Source organism: Pygocentrus nattereri, chromosome 9, assembly GCF_015220715.1.
Source record: "Pygocentrus nattereri isolate fPygNat1 chromosome 9, fPygNat1.pri, whole genome shotgun sequence".
Classification (NCBI taxonomy): Eukaryota; Metazoa; Chordata; class Actinopteri; order Characiformes; family Serrasalmidae; genus Pygocentrus; species Pygocentrus nattereri.
In genome coordinates, this window is record NC_051219.1 from 23,427,929 (window position 1) to 23,446,100 (window position 18,172).

At 39.2% G+C, this 18,172-nt stretch overlaps 1 protein-coding gene across 3 annotated transcripts in view; it reads left to right on the top strand.

Annotated features, from left to right (window-relative positions):
- Positions 1-12,969, top strand: part of hdac7a (histone deacetylase 7a) — a 109,219-nt gene extending 96,250 nt beyond the window's left edge. For all 3 annotated transcript variants that reach the window (XM_017715614.2, XM_017715615.2, XM_017715613.2), the window contains exons 21-26: positions 421-518; positions 2,955-3,073; positions 3,315-3,448; positions 4,672-4,753; positions 5,488-5,626; positions 6,251-12,969. In XM_017715614.2, the coding sequence (XP_017571103.1) occupies positions 421-518; positions 2,955-3,073; positions 3,315-3,448; positions 4,672-4,753; positions 5,488-5,626; positions 6,251-6,284 (606 nt within the window). In that variant the 3' untranslated portion in view covers positions 6,285-12,969. The remainder of the gene's footprint in view (positions 1-420; positions 519-2,954; positions 3,074-3,314; positions 3,449-4,671; positions 4,754-5,487; positions 5,627-6,250) is intronic.
- Positions 12,970-18,172: the final 5,203 nt, after the last annotated feature.

The window sequence follows — 18,172 nt, forward strand, 5'->3', positions numbered from 1 at the left end:
TCAGCATTACTATTGGCAGTAGCACCCAACGTGGAGTTAGTGGCAGTAATCGTGCAAAAGCATTTGGCGCTTATTTTTCTTAGCCTCACTCTAATGATGAAGCTGAGAGCTGATCAGATTGAACAATCCTGGTGAAGAAGGCTCATTCTGCTGGTTAGCTTGTGGTTCATTCAGGTGACATTAGTGCTTAGGATGTGTGTATGTGGGTAATTTCAGGATGCAGGTTCATTCACATTAATGACAGGTTCCAGGCTCTGAACAGTCACACATTGTGGGGTTTTTTGGTGTGATGTGTAAAAGCAGGCAATTTTCAAAAAGCTTGAACATTTACTGACTTTTAGGACAAGATTTTTGTTCCAGAACCTATCCTACCCTTTAATTCTTCAGTAGATTTTCAATTCCCTCTGTTTGCGTTTCCAGGTGGGTTCTGGTGCTGGAGAGGGGTTCAATGTGAACGTGGCGTGGACTGGAGGTCTGGAGCCCCCTATGGGCGATGCCGAGTACCTGGCTGCCTTCAGGTGAGACATGATCCTTTTACTAAATTACTCTCATGTAAAGAACTCTGATGTGGAAAGTCTGAAGACCATGCTGGGATGGAGGGATAGATAGATAGATAGATAGATAGATAGATAGATAGATAGATAGATAGATAGATAGATAGACAGACAGACAGACAGACAGACAGACAGACAGACAGACAGACAGACAGACAGACAGATGGGTTCTTAACAACTGCCCAGAACATGTTCAGATTGCTTTTGCATTCCAGCCAGACAGTGAAATAAGAGAAATACTGTAGAGTTTAAATAAAACAAGTATTATGGTTCTATTAAATAAATATGAGCTATAATTTAAAGATGTATTTTTAATTCCCAGAGATCTCTGAAGATCTAGATGGTCCTCAGGGTTCCACACTGCACTGATTAGATTTACAACATCAGACACAGCACTGATGACCTGAACGCAAAGCCATATGCTAACGGAGGCTTGTTTGAAGGGTTTGGGGGATCGATTGATTAGCGATCGTGTTCGTGACACTGAACTATAAATGCTTTGATCTCAGCTGGACGTCCAGTCGACATTAAAATCCATCGTTGAGCGCTAAATTATTTCCAGCTCTCTCTTCTCTTTCAGGGCAGCGCTCTTGCTCTGCCACTTCCACATGCCATTTAATCGCCACCGGTGGGTGGTTTCAATAAAGAGTTCTGTATTTTTGATGGAAGGCTCTTTCGGCTTTGAGTGAAGCCCACCAGACTGGGTGGGCTCGAATGCAGACCCACCGCTTTCTGGGTTTCAGTAATTTTAATGTGTTTCTGCATCTATACTTCTGTACACATATTACAACTAATCAGCCTCTTCCTCTCTCTCTCTCTCTCTCTCTCTCTCTCTCGCTCTCTCTTTCACTTTAATGAATGCTCTATCTCTTTTTTCTGTCTTTCTCTTCTTGTTCCCTCTACCTTTCTCTTTCTTTATTTTCTGTTTCCTTCAGCTTCTCTCTCTTTTTCATCTTTCTCTCTCACTCACTTTGATGAATGCTCTTTTCCTCTTTTTTCTCTCTCCTCACTCTCTCTCATTTTGTTCTTTGCTGTTCCCTTTATCTTCTCTCTCTTTCTCTTTGTATCTCTCTCTATCCCTGTCCTTTTTTGTGCTCCTCACACTCTCCTATGCTCTCTCTTTCTCGCTGTCTTTCTTGATTTCTTTTTCCCCATATCTTTCTCTCTTTGTCTTTCTTTTTCCTCTATCTCTTTTTTCTTTCTCACCTCAGCTTATCTCTCTTCTCTCCACGTCTTTCTCTTTGTCTTTTTTCTTTCTTTCTTGTTCCTTTCATCTCTGTCTTGTTTCTGTCGTTTCTCTCTTTTTCTTTCTTTCTCTTTCTCTGTATCCCTCTTTCTTTTTTCTTTCTCTTTCTTTCTCTCTCTCTATTACTTCCATCTCTCTCTTTCCCTCTGCCCCCTCCTGCCACGCAGGGGATCGTGGGTAGTTTTATTGGTCTGGAGGGAGGTGGGGTGGTTTCCACGGTGAGGGAGGTTGGGGGTGAAGTGGGGGATTGTGGGTAATTAGAGTGAATGGCTCCCAGATGGCAGGCTGTCAGTGACGTGAGCGGAGTGACAAAATTATAACGAGAACCAGCAGACTGCGGTGACTTTGAACTGAGAGGGATGAGCTAGCGAGAGAGAGGGAGCGAGAGCAAGAGTGTAAAGAAAAAGATACAGAAACACAGCAACAGAAAAAACTGAAAAAGAGTGAGAGAGGAGAGAAAGAAGGATGAAAAAAGACAGGAAACGGGAAAGAGAAAGACAGAGAAATCAGAAAGAGGGGAAAAAAAGAGAAAGATGAGCTAGGGAGGGAAAGAGATGAGAGAAAGAGCAAAAGAGAAGAACAGAGAAGAGGACAGAGAGAGAGAGAGACGGTGAGAGGTAGAGAAACTGAGGAGCAGTGAGCAGCACTACTGTACTGTACTGTTATTATGTTGTTATTGTGGTCATTGACTCAAATGACCACATATTAAGCAGAATAAATATAGCATCTGCAGCAGGGCCTGATCGATACATCAGTTTTCTGATGGTGTCATTCATAATCAGTTTTATCAGTATCTGCTAAAATATGATAAGGTGATTCTAATTAGCAAATATTTGGTTGTGGAATCACAATCAGGAATCGACTCCATGATATTATTTGTTATTTGAAAATGTAGCCCATCTCAATATTACGCTTATCAATATTAGCCACAAAATGTTCCTGCCTGTCAGGTTCATTTTACAGATTAAGTAAACGTTAAATTATATTTAATCATAGTCATAAAGCATACAACACAGATCAATGGTGTTTAATGTATATATGTATATCACATAATAATGTAAATGTAATTGCATGACTGCATAATTTGATTTCTGTGAATGAGGATTTTGCCTATAAGATGCAACACTGACTGTGTGTGTACTGTGTGTGTGTAGGACGGTGGTGATGCCGATTGCTCGGGAGTTTTCTCCAGATATGGTGCTGGTCTCATCTGGATTTGATGCTGCAGAGGGACATCCAGCACCGTTAGGAGGATACAAAGTCACAGCCAAGTGTATGATAATAATTATTCATATATTTATGTATAATTTATACACTGACTGACTAAACACCCATCTTGTGCTCCCACTCACTGGCCACTTTAATAGAAACACCAACCTTGTGCTTCCACTAATTGGCCACTTTATTAGAAGTACTCATCCTTGTACTTTCACTAAATGGCCAGTTTATTAGAAACACTCAACTTGTGTGTTGTGATTTGACTCTGTGAGTGATTGTGGATGTTCTTTCATCAGGTTTTGGGTTCCTGACCCGACAGCTGATGGGCTTGGCAGGAGGGCGCGTGGTTTTGGCGCTGGAAGGGGGTCATGACCTCACAGCAATCTGTGATGCGTCAGAAGCCTGCGTCAGCGCTCTTCTGGGACTGGAGGTAGAACATACAACTACTGTTACACACTTTTCATAATTATTATAATGAAAATAATTGCTGTGGGATTCATAGAGATTAAAGTGATACACTCTTAAAAATTGTGGTATTTCAGAGTTCTTTAGTGAAGATAATGGTTCTTTATAATACCACGAACACTCAAAGAACCATTTGATTGCTTAAAAGGTTGTTGGATGGTGAAAGCTTAATTATCATAACAAGAAGAACCTCTTTGCAAAAACGTTCTATGTAGAACCAAATACACATTTTTCATCAATCTGAAGAAATCATTTCTCCATGTAAAGCACCTTTTGCAAATGCAAATGGTTCTTGGAGTGTTCATGGTTCTATATAAAACCACTGTGCTTACAAAAGAACCCTTGAAGAACAGTCTTTTTAAGAGTGTAGATTAGAGAAGTTAACACACAATGTAGTCAGTAAGCCAAGATGTGTTTGGTGTCTTGAGCTTGCTGGTTTAGTTTTAGCACTGAAGCTATGAGGCTAATGTAGCTATCTAGTAAAGGAAGCTTATACCTCAACAATCAGCATGATGGTAACTGCATGTGTCAGAGGTAAACAATCACGACTGCCAATGAACACCAGTCACTCCCTGAGGTTTGTTTCATCTTCGCCAGCATCACTGGAGCGATTATGAAGCTTCACTGACTGACAGCTGGGCTCATTACCTACAATTTGTGCAAGCTCATTGTAAAAGCACACAGTCACTTCTTTGGTTCATTGATGCTGCAGCTTCGGTCTCCAACAGCCACGTTCAGCCATTTCTTAGAAATCTCTTCAAACATGGAGCAGTGTGGATAAGTCTCTTCCAATGTTTTGTACAGAAACATCAGCCCAGATGTTTATGAGGTCTCAACAGTGCCAAATTATGAATTATGAATATGGATGTAAATGTTCGCATGAATTCCAATTTGACCATTCAGAGTCGCATTGCCGCTTATCGGATGTATATCAGTACCACATATGAAAGTGTCCCAAATTGGAACTGAATTGTTGTCCAAATTGATGTGTTGTCCATATGTTCACACTGACACATGGACAACACATCTGTGTCACATATGAATAAAAATATCCAATCATGGTGTTTATCTGTGCATGATTTTACTGATCAACATCCCTCTCTCTCCCTCTCTCCCTCTCTTCCTCTCTCTCTCTCTCTCTCTCTATCTCTCTCTCTCTCTCTCTCTCTCTCTCTATCTATCTACCAGGATCCTTTCCCAGAAGACGTTCTCCTGCAGAAGCCCAATACTAATGGAGTTCTGTCACTACAGAGAGTCCTGCAGATACAGAGTGAGTCTCTCTCTCTCTCTCTCTCTCTCTCACTCTCTCTCTCTCTTTCTGTCCCTTTTGTCTTTTATCTTTCTCCTTTCTATTTTTTCCTTTTTCTCTTTTTACATCCTGGTATTCACTCAGTCTTCCTTCTCTCACTTGACCCTTTTCTTACAATCCCACTCTTTCACTGTCTCTCTCTCTCCATCTGTTTCTCTACCTCCTATTCTTTCCCTTTTTATCTTCCTTTTGTCTTTTATCTCTCGCTTTTATTTCTTTCTCTTTCTGATTTTTTCTCTCTTTCCCTTTCCCTTTTTTCTTTTTCACCTCTTGATATTCATTCACTGTGAACTCTAAATTTGCTTTTTCTCACTCTTTTCTCTCTCTGTCTCTCATGCCCCCCCCCTCTTGCTTTCTCTCTCTTTCCCTTTCTCTACTTTTTTTTCTGCTCTCCTTCTCTTCTTTCTTTTTTCTCCATGTCTGACTCTAATTATGCTTAAATGCAGACTTCCTGGTAGCACACATTTGTTTAATTCTTTCTAATTAATTATAATCATGATGGCTGTTATGTTTCGCCATATGGCTTGACTCCATCACATATTCCAATAAAGGAGAGTGAAAGGGATGCACTGTGTGGCCTTCATAATGATCAAGGCTGATCTCTCCCTCTCTCTCTCTCTATCTCTTTCTCTCTCTCTTTCTCTCTCTCTCTCTCTCTCTCTCTCTCTCTCTCTCTCTCTTTCTCTCTCTCTCAGGTCAGTACTGGTCGTGTCTGAAGCCGCTGATGGGTTCTGTGGGTTTATCGTTCCTTGGTGCTCAGAAGGGAGACTGTGAGGAGACTGATGCAGTGAAGGCCTTGGCGTCTCTATCTGTGGGCGTTCTGACCAACAAGAGGTGACCAATCACACCCAAACATTCACTCCTAAGACCTCTCACTTAATCAGTGTTAGACCACATTCATTTTCTTCTGCAGTCTGTTAGTATTACACTCCTGGCCACTTTATCAGAAAACCTTCCCCTGTAGCTACACCTCACAGCTGTCCAGTTACAGACTGTAGATCATCTGCTGATACACACTTTGTCTAACAATTCTGTTGGTGCCAAAGGCTAAGCTGATTGTGCAAAAAACCTTCACATACTGGAATGTTTTCTTATGGAACACTTCTAATGTAGATATATTTTATATATAATTGACAAAATGGGTGTTTCTAATAAAGTGCCTGGATAGTGGATATTTACAGTGTTTCTAATAAAGAGGCCAGTTAATGGAAGCACAAGGTGTGTGTTTCTAATAAAGTGGCCACTTAGTGGAAGTGCAAGGTGAGTGTTTCTAATAAAGCGGCCAGTTAGTATAAGTACAAGGAGAGTGTTTCTAATAAAGTGGCCAATTCGTTTAAGTATAAGGTAGGTGTTTCTAATAAAAACTGAATGTAAAAATCTCTCTCTCTCTCTCTCTCTCTCTCTCTCTCTCTCTCTCTCTCTCTCTCTCTCTCTCTCTGTGTGTGTTTTTACCTTCAGCCTCCCTGATGAGCCTATGGAGCACGACCAGTAGGCCTTGTAGGCCCCGCGTCCACTTTCCTTCCGATTGTCCAATCATAGTGGAGTTCCACGTCACATGACTATGAGAGTCAGCCTCTCTCACTGCCTTAGGACCAGCAGTGCCTTTGATGGGAGGGGCTGTGGTGACATCACTTCCTGTTTTACTCCTATGCTACTTCCTCCTAGGCTCTGTATTGACTGTGTGTCAGAAGAGCAGTGTGGTTAAGCTAACCGGAAGTCTTCGGAAAAAACCCGGAACTTTCTGTCCATCCTCTCCCAGATCCGTACACTGACATGTCAGAAGGTGACACGTTTTCACCTTTTTATTTTTTTTAACTGCAAATCGGACCCTAAACAGGGGCATTCCTGGACGATTAGATCTCCACTTTATTCCCTTGTGCCTTGTGGAATGGACCGATCTACTTTTGCTGGAGATGAGAAGCAAGATTTACAGACAAAACTCACTTTTGAGTCATTTTGCTCCTTCCTCATTCTCATCAGACTGTTTTGCATGTGAGAAAATTAGCGCCTGGCAACCACAAAAGTGGGTCCTCACTCTTTTTTTATCAATGATGTCATTTCGTCCATGACATTAACCACTAAAGAAGAAAAAGAAGGAAGATTTGGACAAATTGTTTATTCTTAACTGTTATTTTTTGCACTGTGCATTCCATAATGTGAACTATGATATATAGCGTTTCTTTTTGTTTTATTATTCCAGACCTCGGGGACAAAAAAGTTATTTACATAACATTAGAACATTTTTTTCTAAATGAAGCAAAGCAGAACTGTTTTCAGTTCAGTCACAGTCGGTGCTCATCCGCGGCTCACTGGCTGTGTGTGTGTAAGTGTTAAACACTGCTTTTCACACACACTCGGCCCAAGCGCAGCTTCATTTCATGCAAAGACACACACCGAGTTGCTCTGCTCTATTATGTGACCACTGTATGTAAGTTTTCGCTGACCAGGGGAGATTCTTATCTCCCCAAATAGAAAGTAAACTAGGCTGAGCAGCTTTAACCCTCAAGTTTTGCCAAAATTGCAGTAAATCCATTAATTACAGAAATGTATTTCTGTAATTAATCACTGGCTGGTTAAATGTACAAATCATAAGAATTAATTTCCTTTTCACTATGTTCTTTTGTCCATACTCAAAGCCTCTGTTTCATCACAAACTGGCTGCACGTTGCAGAAAGACCATATTTAAGCATAAATGTGGTCGTACATGAACAGGAATAGCATTTCCATCATAACATTATCATAATGGTGGCATTGTCATTACAGCTGACCAATCAGTATCCTTCTCTGCAGTCACATATCCAGAATTTTGGACAGTATTCCAACAAGCATTATTATTCCACCAAATAATTCATATGTTTATGATATTTAGACTTTACATGAACAAATATCAGATTTCAGAATGTCATAACTCACTTTTTTTCTTATTTACATTTTTCCAGCTACATTGTGTGAATATTTCTTGGACAATAGACTAATAGAATGACCAAATGATCAAAATTATGTTTACTTTAATTGTAGTAAAATGGTGCTGCATTAACCCCTTTACATGACAGGCTTGCATTCTTTGCTTCTGTAATTTAAGAATACTTCAGTCAGTTTGCATAGTTTTCCATGTAATTACTAAATTAGGGTGTCATGAAACTGCAAATTTAAGGGGTTAATATACAATAAGTTTATAATTTTTATCCTTATACTATAACATGACAATGACAGTGATAACATACACACATGCATTTCCTTTATAGAATTTTCAGTCGAATCCTTCTGAAATGGATCACAGAGCCAAAATCATCTTTATAACCAGCGATGATTAAAGCTGATGAACTGCATGTGTGTTTTTGAGCTCTTAAAGCAAACCTGAGGGTTAAACATCTCAGCTTCCTCAGTCTTCTCCCTTTTCTACATTCATTTGTCCAAAATCAGGATTTCTTCACATCTTGACCAAAAATCTGTAGTTGCCTTTCAGCAGGAGGTTAAAATATGCGCTGAATATCACATCCTGTACAAGTTATCATAGTCTTGCCTTGTCTTTCCTTTCGCGCTGCATTTTTATTCAGGAAAAGTCCAGTTTGACCCAATTTAAACCTGTGGATGCTGTTTTCGTTCTATGCTCTGCTCTCAGAAGTTTCTTTTGAAAGCTTTGAGAGTGTTTTTTAATGACTTGTGTTGTTTTCTGCTGGTAACCTACTTTCCAGACGCCGGTCTTAAAGCGATATTTTGGGTAAAGAACCAAATTCACCCCCCTTATGCCAAATGCTATTGATTAGCCAAGACATGTTTGGGGTCTGGAGTTTTCTTTTTAAGTTGAGCACCGGAGTTACGGAGCTAATGTAGCTAACAAATAGTGGATTAGCACTTAATGACATGCCTAAATCACTGCTCGCCTCAAAACGTGTGTTCAGTAACAACAATAGAGTCTAATTATCTTGATTATGTGGTTTCTGACATTGTATGATACAATGTTATCCAGAAACATGGACTAAAGTTTGTTAGCATAAAGCTAAAAACAGTAGCAGCCACCTGGAAAACTGAAGATTGTTGCAACAGACACCAAACCTGTCTTAGCCGTTGAGCTTCATTTGAGATAAGGTGGAAAATAGTGAACATTTGATTTTTGCCCCCATTGTTGTGTGTGTAACGTTAAAGATTCGCATCAACCATGTCTTTTTTTTAAACAGTGTTTTGCGTTTCTGCTGTCGTCAGTTAATATAATCATGTTGTACCGACCAGTTAGCCAGAATTGGCACCAGTGCACTGAATCACTCAACCAGATACTGTATACTCTTCGGTTTCCGAAGGCTGCATAATGTATGCATAAGTGGGTGTGGCTTAACTCTGTCCAGTAGCAGTGAAAGGTTTGGACCCATCTGGCTGCAAGTTTTTCATAAAGATTTTGTTTTGAAGACAAATGTGAGGAGGGAAAGTAAAGAACTGCACCATTTGCTGGTCACGTTCAAAACATTTGTCATAGGTCATCTTGACATATACTTTTTTTTTTGTTAATTATCCATTTGTTCATTGATGTAATATCAAACATAACTGAATTTGGAGGCGATAGCACGTTTTAATATTACTGTGTACTGTAAATAACTGTAAAGTTAACCCCCCATTTAATTCACCTAGCCTATGATTTAAATGCAAACAGAAGGGGGCGCTCTGGCCTCTTTTCTTTCCCATATTGAAGTTGATAAAAACGTTTTCTCCATAAATTACTAAAATGTGTGTAAATTTATTTCCAAAATGAAAAAAAAAGTATTTTTTTTACAATTTGATTTATTAACTCTCTCACAACAACTAGCTCAGCAGCCAGATTGGAGAATCTAAAATATATAACAGTAGCTTTGTTTTTACTGTCATTCTAATGTGGAAAGTAGGAAAAATAAGGAAAGCTCTTGATGAACAGGGTGTCCAGCCTTTTCCCTGCTACTATATTCACGCTGTCCTTGCGTGTTCATCAGTAGATTAGTGATTAAGCCGCCACTGTCTGATCAGTTTTCTTTTCTCAGTGTCTGAATGCTGTCATTCACTTTGACAGATCCGCCTCTTCAGGAGAGATGTTGAATTTGTGTAACTGATAAAATGCACCAGCGCTCATGGTGACCAAATGTCAACAACGCCGTACCTCTACACACTGCGTCTAAACATAGATGTCCACTACAGTTCATCTACACTGCCAGCGGAAGTTTGGGGACAACTTGTCAAAATGTTTTTAGCATGTTTTCTGTTTCTTTGCAATAACTTCACATAATAATGAAAACTAAATAGATATTGCCCTTTTTCTTTGCAAAAAACTTCAGAACTTCAGCAATAGCTGATAAAAGTCATACCAAAAGAGCTTCCATTTAAAACTTTATAATAGTAATATTATAATCAATAACAATAATAACAGTACACTTTATAGAACTTTTCATATGTTTAAAGTGCTCAAAGTGCTTTACAATGCAGTAAAAAAGTACAGGCCAAATGCAAAAAAGTAAGTAAGAAAGTGTAAAAAATAGAATAAAAGTCCAACTCCAAAGTTAGAAGTAATGAAAACAATAAAAGCTTAAAAGCTTTTGATCATAAAATTGTTTTGTTTTCGTATTGTTTTGTAGTTCAGGCTACAATTTTATTAGCCTGCGAGTGCCAGGGGGCGCTCTAACCACTGTTTTCTTCTGTACTGAAGTTGTACAGTTTTGCCATATACAACTAAAGTACTTATGAATTTATTTCTAAAATGAAAATTTCAATTTTTTTAAAATTGAAAATTTTTTTGTCTTTCTTTGTCTTATAAGGTCTTTCACAACAGTAAGTTTTCAGCAGCCAGCCATCAGATTTAAGAATCTAAAATTTTTAACATAAATATTTGACTTGAGTAATGAGAAATAAACCTTATTATTTAACTTAAAATTAGCTAAATTGTGATGAAACATTTACATTTTTTTCATGCTTCAACTGAATAGTAACAGCATGGATGTGATAGTGAAGAAAAAAAAAGTAATTAATTTGAAATCAGTTTTTATTTTTTAATTTACAGAAGAAAGAAAATGCTCTCGCTCTAAATCATGTGTGGTAGTGACACTGAGTGACATGGAACATGCTTTGACATGTTTATGAACCAGGATGCGGTGCATCCTTAAAGGGCCCATATCCTGTATTTTTGTTCTGTTCAACTTAGAACATTTATGAGGTTTTATGTAGCCATAATTCATTTCTACCTGACTGTTTTCAGCTTGTCTTAATATCTCAGAATTAAACAGGCTGTTTTTCTTACTGTGCATTTAATGCTGATATATGCAAATGAGCTCTGTTGTAATGTGCCGTGCATTGTGCCTCATTCAGAAAGCAGTCTGGACTGAAACACTCCTTATAAATTTACTGTGAGTGGGTGGGGCTAAAATGCTGCAAATATATGCAAACAAGCTGTTCTTGTGACCTCACAAAAGCACTGCATTCAAAAGAGGCTGTATTTGCAGCTTAGTTTCTGCAAATAAACTTGATAGGCTGGTTTTGAAACTACATACAACATCAAACTCTCGTATTTAAAAAGAAGCTGTCCATGATATGTTCCCTTTAAAAGTCATTCATCTTCTGCTAAAAGTCAGGTTATTGTACCTTGAGCATCTCCGTAAAGTCCAAAGTCTAAATCTTATGCTTTAATTTCAAAGAAAAGCAAAACATCCTCAAACTTTTGACAGGCAGTGTTTTTTTCCAATTTTGGCATTCCAAATTTCTTGAATATTTTCTATATTCTCTTTCCTATTCTTTTTGCTCTTCGCCTCATTGCCTCTTAACCAAACCACTATGAATAGCTGTGTGTTTGTATGATTTCTGTACATAATGTTGAAGCGTATATCGTCTCTGTCAGGTTGTCGCGACGACTCTGGGTTTTTAGCCTCAGCCCAGGAGAACCTGCACACTGTGTAACTGTAATTGATGCGAAATGGATGACGGGACGCGCCGTGCTTTAGCGGACGTGGCCGAAATAGATGACTCAGACAGCTGTCTGGAGTTCAGGTGAAGTGGGACGCAAACAGAAGAGTCCTCGCCAGCAGCTTAAGTGCTCTTACTGCTAAGCATGCTAAACCAGCAAACAGGCACAAACGCTTGATCAACGTATAGCCTTAAAGTGGAATTCCATCAAAAATTCCTTTGTAATTCAGTGTCTGAGATGTAAACAGAGTGTTTCAGAGTGGTTTGGTGTGAAGTGGTTCATATTTCTTTACAGTGGTGGTGATAGGACCCAGGGGTCGCCATGACTACAACACAAATATATTCAGCACTGTGAACAATTGTGACTACATTTCTCTAAAATAGAGCGTTTCACACCAAATCACTCCGACTTGACTTTTCACCATTTAGCTATGCTGAAATTTTAAAAAAATCTGTGGAATTGCACTTCTTGTCCCACTTTTGCTGAATTTGTCCTCGTACACATAACCTTGGGGCTGGAGAACAGTGCATGTGCACCAAAATGTACCCAGTTTCCTTCAACACTCATCTTACTGATGTATTTTTACCCTTCAGGATCTCCAGGAGAACAAATGATACACCTAAAGGGCTCGTGCTTTTTTTTACTTAATAAATAGCAAACAAATACCAAACTTCACGATCTGCACTCACTTCGAGGCCTGAATTTAGCACCACTGAAGGACGTTGGCGGACAGTTCGAACCGTAGCTAGCTTTACATTCCTGCTCACTAGAGGGCGCTGATATTCCTGTCACACAGTAAATGTGTTTTTGGTATACTTTTATGATAGCTTTGTGCATTTGTACTGTTTTGGTATACCTCCTGATGTGTTTGTACTCTTTCTTACGCTTTCGATGAAGCAGAAAACAGCGAAGGTGGAGTTATATTTTTGTGCTTTATTATCAGCCTGTAAGGACTAGACACTCGTTGGCTGCTGAGCCACTAATGTCTTAATTTTCTCCTCTATTTTTATCCTCTTTAAAGCTCTCCAGTGTAAATATTTACCCAAGACCAAAAAGAAAACTTCACCCATGTGCCTTCAACCTTCAGCTGTCCACTAACTGGATCTCATTAACAAAGAACGACTCTTTTCCAAACCTACATGTACTTAACAATTACTTGTATTTCTTATTGGCCTTTAATTCCTGTGTATGTATAGAAAAGAATGTCTATTTTGTACTGTCTCTCTCTTCCTAATTAAAACGGAAAGCATATTGTTTGCCTGAAGAGTTTGTTTGTCTGTTGATTTGCTGTAGCAGGCAGAATGGACAAGATCAGTTGGTTCTCTTCTTTTGGGTTCCAATCTCCACATAGTGTTCCTAAGCTTTTGGGTGAAATTCCACATTCTTGTTAATTTTCTACACTCTTTAAGGGTTCTTTAGTAAAGACAGCACTTCCATATAGAACCATGAACACTCAAAGGACCATTTGCATGATTAAATGCTTCTCTGCATGGTGAAATGGTTCTTCAGAGTGATATTGAATATTGAATATGATTCTATATAGAACCTTTCTGAAAATGCTTCTAATTTGATTTAAAGGGGGTTCTGCTGTTGTTACACTGTCAACCTTGTAACCTTTTTGCTGCTGTGTGTAACCATGTACACATTCTCCATCAATCTGAGGAACGATTTGAGCATACAGACGGTTCTTTGAGTTCTGTACAGAACCATTATCTTTACTAAAGAACTATTTTTTAAGAGTGTTAGTTAAAATTTACATGTCCGTTTTAGAGAAAACAAATTAATCCACAGTTATTAGCTGAATTAAACATATTGTAAAATCATAATATAAAATGTGCTTTTTAACTTTTGCACAGGCCACATTTTGTCCCTCAGTGGGTTAAATTCAGTAAATAATATATTTTTTAAATATATTTAATATATATTAAAATATTCAGAAGTGTTTGTCTGTAGAGGATGTTTAATTTATTTACACATAGAAAGTCAACAACAACATGAATTTGAGCAGGGATGCCTGCATTTATGCAGATGACTGTATTAGGAGCTGGCATTGCAATGTTAGGTTCTTATCAGATAAATAGACAAATAATGGCAATCATCAGCACATTAACTAAGACACTGTTACAGCTTTTTGGCTGTTTCTCTACATTATCACTATTACAGTTATTACTGTCACTATTCATAACTGTAATTATACACTATTTCTGGTCAAATTCCATGGTTGTTGTTGCTGTGTGAGTTAACACGTCCTCTACAGAGAACACACTTTTTAATTAACAACTACTGTTTACATGCTGACCTGTCCAGGATGTATCCTGCATCCTGCCCAGTGACCGCCGGGATGGGCTCTAACACGCACCCATGACGTGTGTGTGTGTGTGTGTGTGTGTGTGTGTGTGTGTGTGTGTGTGTGTGTTTACATACTGAACTTAACTGAGGGACAAAATGTGGCCTGTGCAAAAGTTATGGCACATTTTATATGAAATGGTTGTACAATGTGTTAAATTCAGCTAATAAACAGTAACTGTACTTTAAATTGTTTGTATGATGTGTGACTTATTTACAGTCAAATCAACAACATGTTATTTGACCTGGGGTGCACTTCTTTGTCTTTTGCATGCAGTCATAAATAATAAGCTGAGCTGACAAAAATAAAATGATGTAGATCTAAAATGAACATTTCTGTTGGAACATTTAAGCTTCATTATGTTTTCTACTGCAAGTATTGTTTTATTGTTATGTTTTTGTTCTTGTTTTCAATAAATAGAGTATAATTACAGTTATGAATAGTGACAGTAATAACTGAGTGATAATGTAAAGAAACAGCCAAACTATCTCAGTTAACGTGCTGATGTAAATTCCATTATTTATTTATTTATTTATCTGATAAGAACTTAACATTGCAATGTTATAATGCCTTAAGCTGTATATACAGTTGTCTGCATAGGTTTGTGCACCCCTGGTCAAATTCCATGTTATCATTGATTTTCTATGTGTAAATAAGTTACACATCCTCTACAGAGCCACGCTTCTGCGCATTTTAATACAGAATTACTGCTTATTTACTTAATTTAACACACGGAGGGACAAAATGTGGCCTGTGAAAAAGTTATGGTACATTTTATATTATATGATTTTATTCTTCTTCTTTCGGCTGCTCCCTTTAGGGGTTGTCACAGCGGATCATCTGCCTCCATCTTGCCCTATTCACTGCCTCCTCTACTTTTACACCAACCATCTCCATGTCCACCTTCACTACATCCATAAACCTTCTCTGAGGTCTACCTCTTCTCCTTCTACCCGGCAGCTCCATCTCCAACATTCTTTGACCAATTTATTCACTATTCCTCCTCAACACATGTCCAAACCATCTCAACCTGGCCACTCTGGCTTTATCTCCAAACTGCTCCACCTTCACTGTCCCTCTGATCTGCTCATTTCTAATCTTGTCCATCCTTGTCACTCCCAACAAAAATCTCAGCATCTTAATCTCCGCCACCTCCAGCTCAGCCTCCTGTCTTTTAGACAGAGCCACAGTCTCCAAACCATACATCATAGCAGGACACACTACTGTCTTGTAAACCTTCCCTTTCACTCTTGCTGCTATCCTTCTGTCACACATCAGCCCTGACACCTGTCTCCACCCACTCCATCCTGCCTGCACCCTCTTCTTCACCTCTTTTATACACTGTCCATTGCTCTGGAGGGTTGACCCAAGATATTTGAAGTCATCCACCTTTACGACCTCTACTCCTTGCATCTTCACCTTTCCACCTGCCTCCCTCTCATTCACACACATGTATTCCGTCTTTCCTCTCTTTCCCTCTTTCTCTCTCCACATTTCCCTCTCTATCCTTTATCAGCCTAACCTGCTGTACATCCTTTCCAGCTCTATCTCTCTGTTTAGCCAAGCGATACAAGTCCTTTACTCCTTATTTACTGTCCATCCTCTCATACAGCTCATCATAGGCCTGAGCCTTTGCCTTTACCACCATTCTTTTCGCTATGCAACCAGCCTCACAGTACTCCTGCCTACTTCCTTCATCTCTCTGGTTATCCCACTTTTTCTTAGCTGCCTTCTTTTTCTGAATACTCTCCTGGACTTCCTCATTCCACCACCAACTTTCCTTGTCTTCTTTCCTCTGACCAGATGAAACACCCAACACATTTTTGCCAGTTTCTCTCACCACCTTGGCTGTAGTTTCCCAGTCCTCAGGTAGCTCCTCACTGCCCCAAAGGGCCTGTTGCAATTTTTCCCTGAACTGCCTGCAACCATCCTCCTCCTTCAGCTTCCACCATCTAACCTTTGGCTCTGTCTTCATTCTCTTCCTCTTCTTTGTTTCTAACCTCATTCTACAGACAACCACCCTAAGCTGCCTTGCTACACTTTCCCCTGGCACCACTTTACAATCTCCAATCTCCTTTAGGTGGCATCTCCTGCTAAGGATATAATCCACCTGTGTGCACCTCCCTCCACTCTTGTATGTCACCCAGTGTTCTTCCCTCTTCTGAAAATATGTGTTCACCACAGCCATTTCCATTCTCTTTGCAACATCTACAACCATCTGACCTTCCGCATTTCTGTCTTTCACACCATACATACCCAGCACCTCTTCATCCCCTCTGTTCCCTTCACCAACATGTCCATTGAAGTCTGCACCAATCACCAATCTCTCCTCTCTAGGGACACCATCTACCACTTCATCCATCTTACTCCAAAATTCCTCTTTCTCCTCTAACTGACAACCAACCTGTGGTCCATATGAACTGACCATATTCAAAACTACACCATCAACCTCCAACTTCAGGCTCATGATCCTGTCTGACACTCTCTTTACATCCAGAACACTTTTCACAAGCTGTTCCTTTAGGATTATCCCTACTCCATTTCTCTTCCTCTCTACACCATGATAGAACAGTTTGAATCCACCTCCAATGTTCCTGGCCTTGCTTCCTTTCCATCTGGTCTCCTGGACACACAGAATATCTACCTTCCTTCTCTCCATCATGTCTGCAAGCTCTCTGCCTTTACCAGTCATTGTCCCTATGTTCAGAGTCCCTACTCTAACCTCCACACTCATGCCTTTCCTTCTCTCCTCTTTGATGGTCTTTAACCTACAGTAGTCCAATTTCCACCGGCGCCCTGCTGGTCAACAGCAACGGAGGCGGTCGTTGTTAACCCGGGCCTTGACCGATCCGGTATGGCAATCATATTTGTGATCCGCATGATAGTTTTGGCACAAGTTTTACACCGGATGCCCTTCCTGATGCAACCCTCACCATTTATCCGAGCTTGGGACCGGCACCAGAAGTACACAAAGTACACCTCTAATGGCTGGTTTATATTATATGATTTTATAATGTGTTTAATTCAGCTAATAAACAGTAAGTGTGCATTAAATTGTTTTCTCCATAGAGGAGATGTAGCTTATTTACAGTTATACTTGTAAAAAGAGTTCTTTAGTAAAGATAATGGTTCTGTATAGAACCATGACAACTCAAAAACCCATATATATGCTCCAAGGGTTCTTCAGACTGATGGAGAATGTGTTGCATACAGTTGTACACAGCACTGACAAGGTTACAAGCTTGGCAGTGTACCAATAGCAGAACTCTTTTTGGATCATATTAGAACCATTTTAAAAATGATTCTCTGTTGATCTGTATGTAGATTAACTATTTCACCATGCAGAGAAGCATTTTATCAAGCAAATGGTTCTTTTGAGTATTCATGGTTCTACATACAATCATTGTCTACTAAAGAACCCTTGAGGATCTTTTTTGCATATGTCTGCATAAGTTCAGGCACCCCTGTCAAATTCCATGCTGTTGTTGGTTTTCTTTATGCTGTTGGTTCTGTGTATGAAGAGCCTTTAAAGAAGAATTTAAGAAGACATGAACAAATCAAAAGAATGAGCTCAAACCTTACAATATGCAGACTGATATGCTGTAATATCTCATTTTTTTCTCCATAGTGGCTGAACAAGCCAAGCTAGAAGCGCCAGCTTGATGCTCCTCTTCAAATATGCGTCTTATAAACGCACTTAATTGCGTAAAAGCAAACAGGAGAGCAAGCCGCATTTGTGGCAAGGAGCGCTTTCTGATATCTTGCCAAGCAGACACGACTTTATTGAAGCCTACGACCAAAAGAGAGGAAAAAAAACAAGTTTATTTGCTAGTGAAGTCTGGCTCAGCAGACACGTTGTCTTAATGGAGTAATTAGGGACGTCTGGGGCTTAACGAGGCCATAACGAGGCCTCACAGCATCATTAAGACAACGAAAAGACAACAGACAGCTATTGTAATCTAAATAGATCAGGATTTTTTTTATTTAACTGTCAGATAACTTGAAAAATACGTAAACGTTTTATTACCTCAAACATACAAAATATAGAATTTTTTGTTTATCCAAACAAAATGTACTTGCTTCAGAACATGTAGCGTAACATCAATGATTTTACATTTTA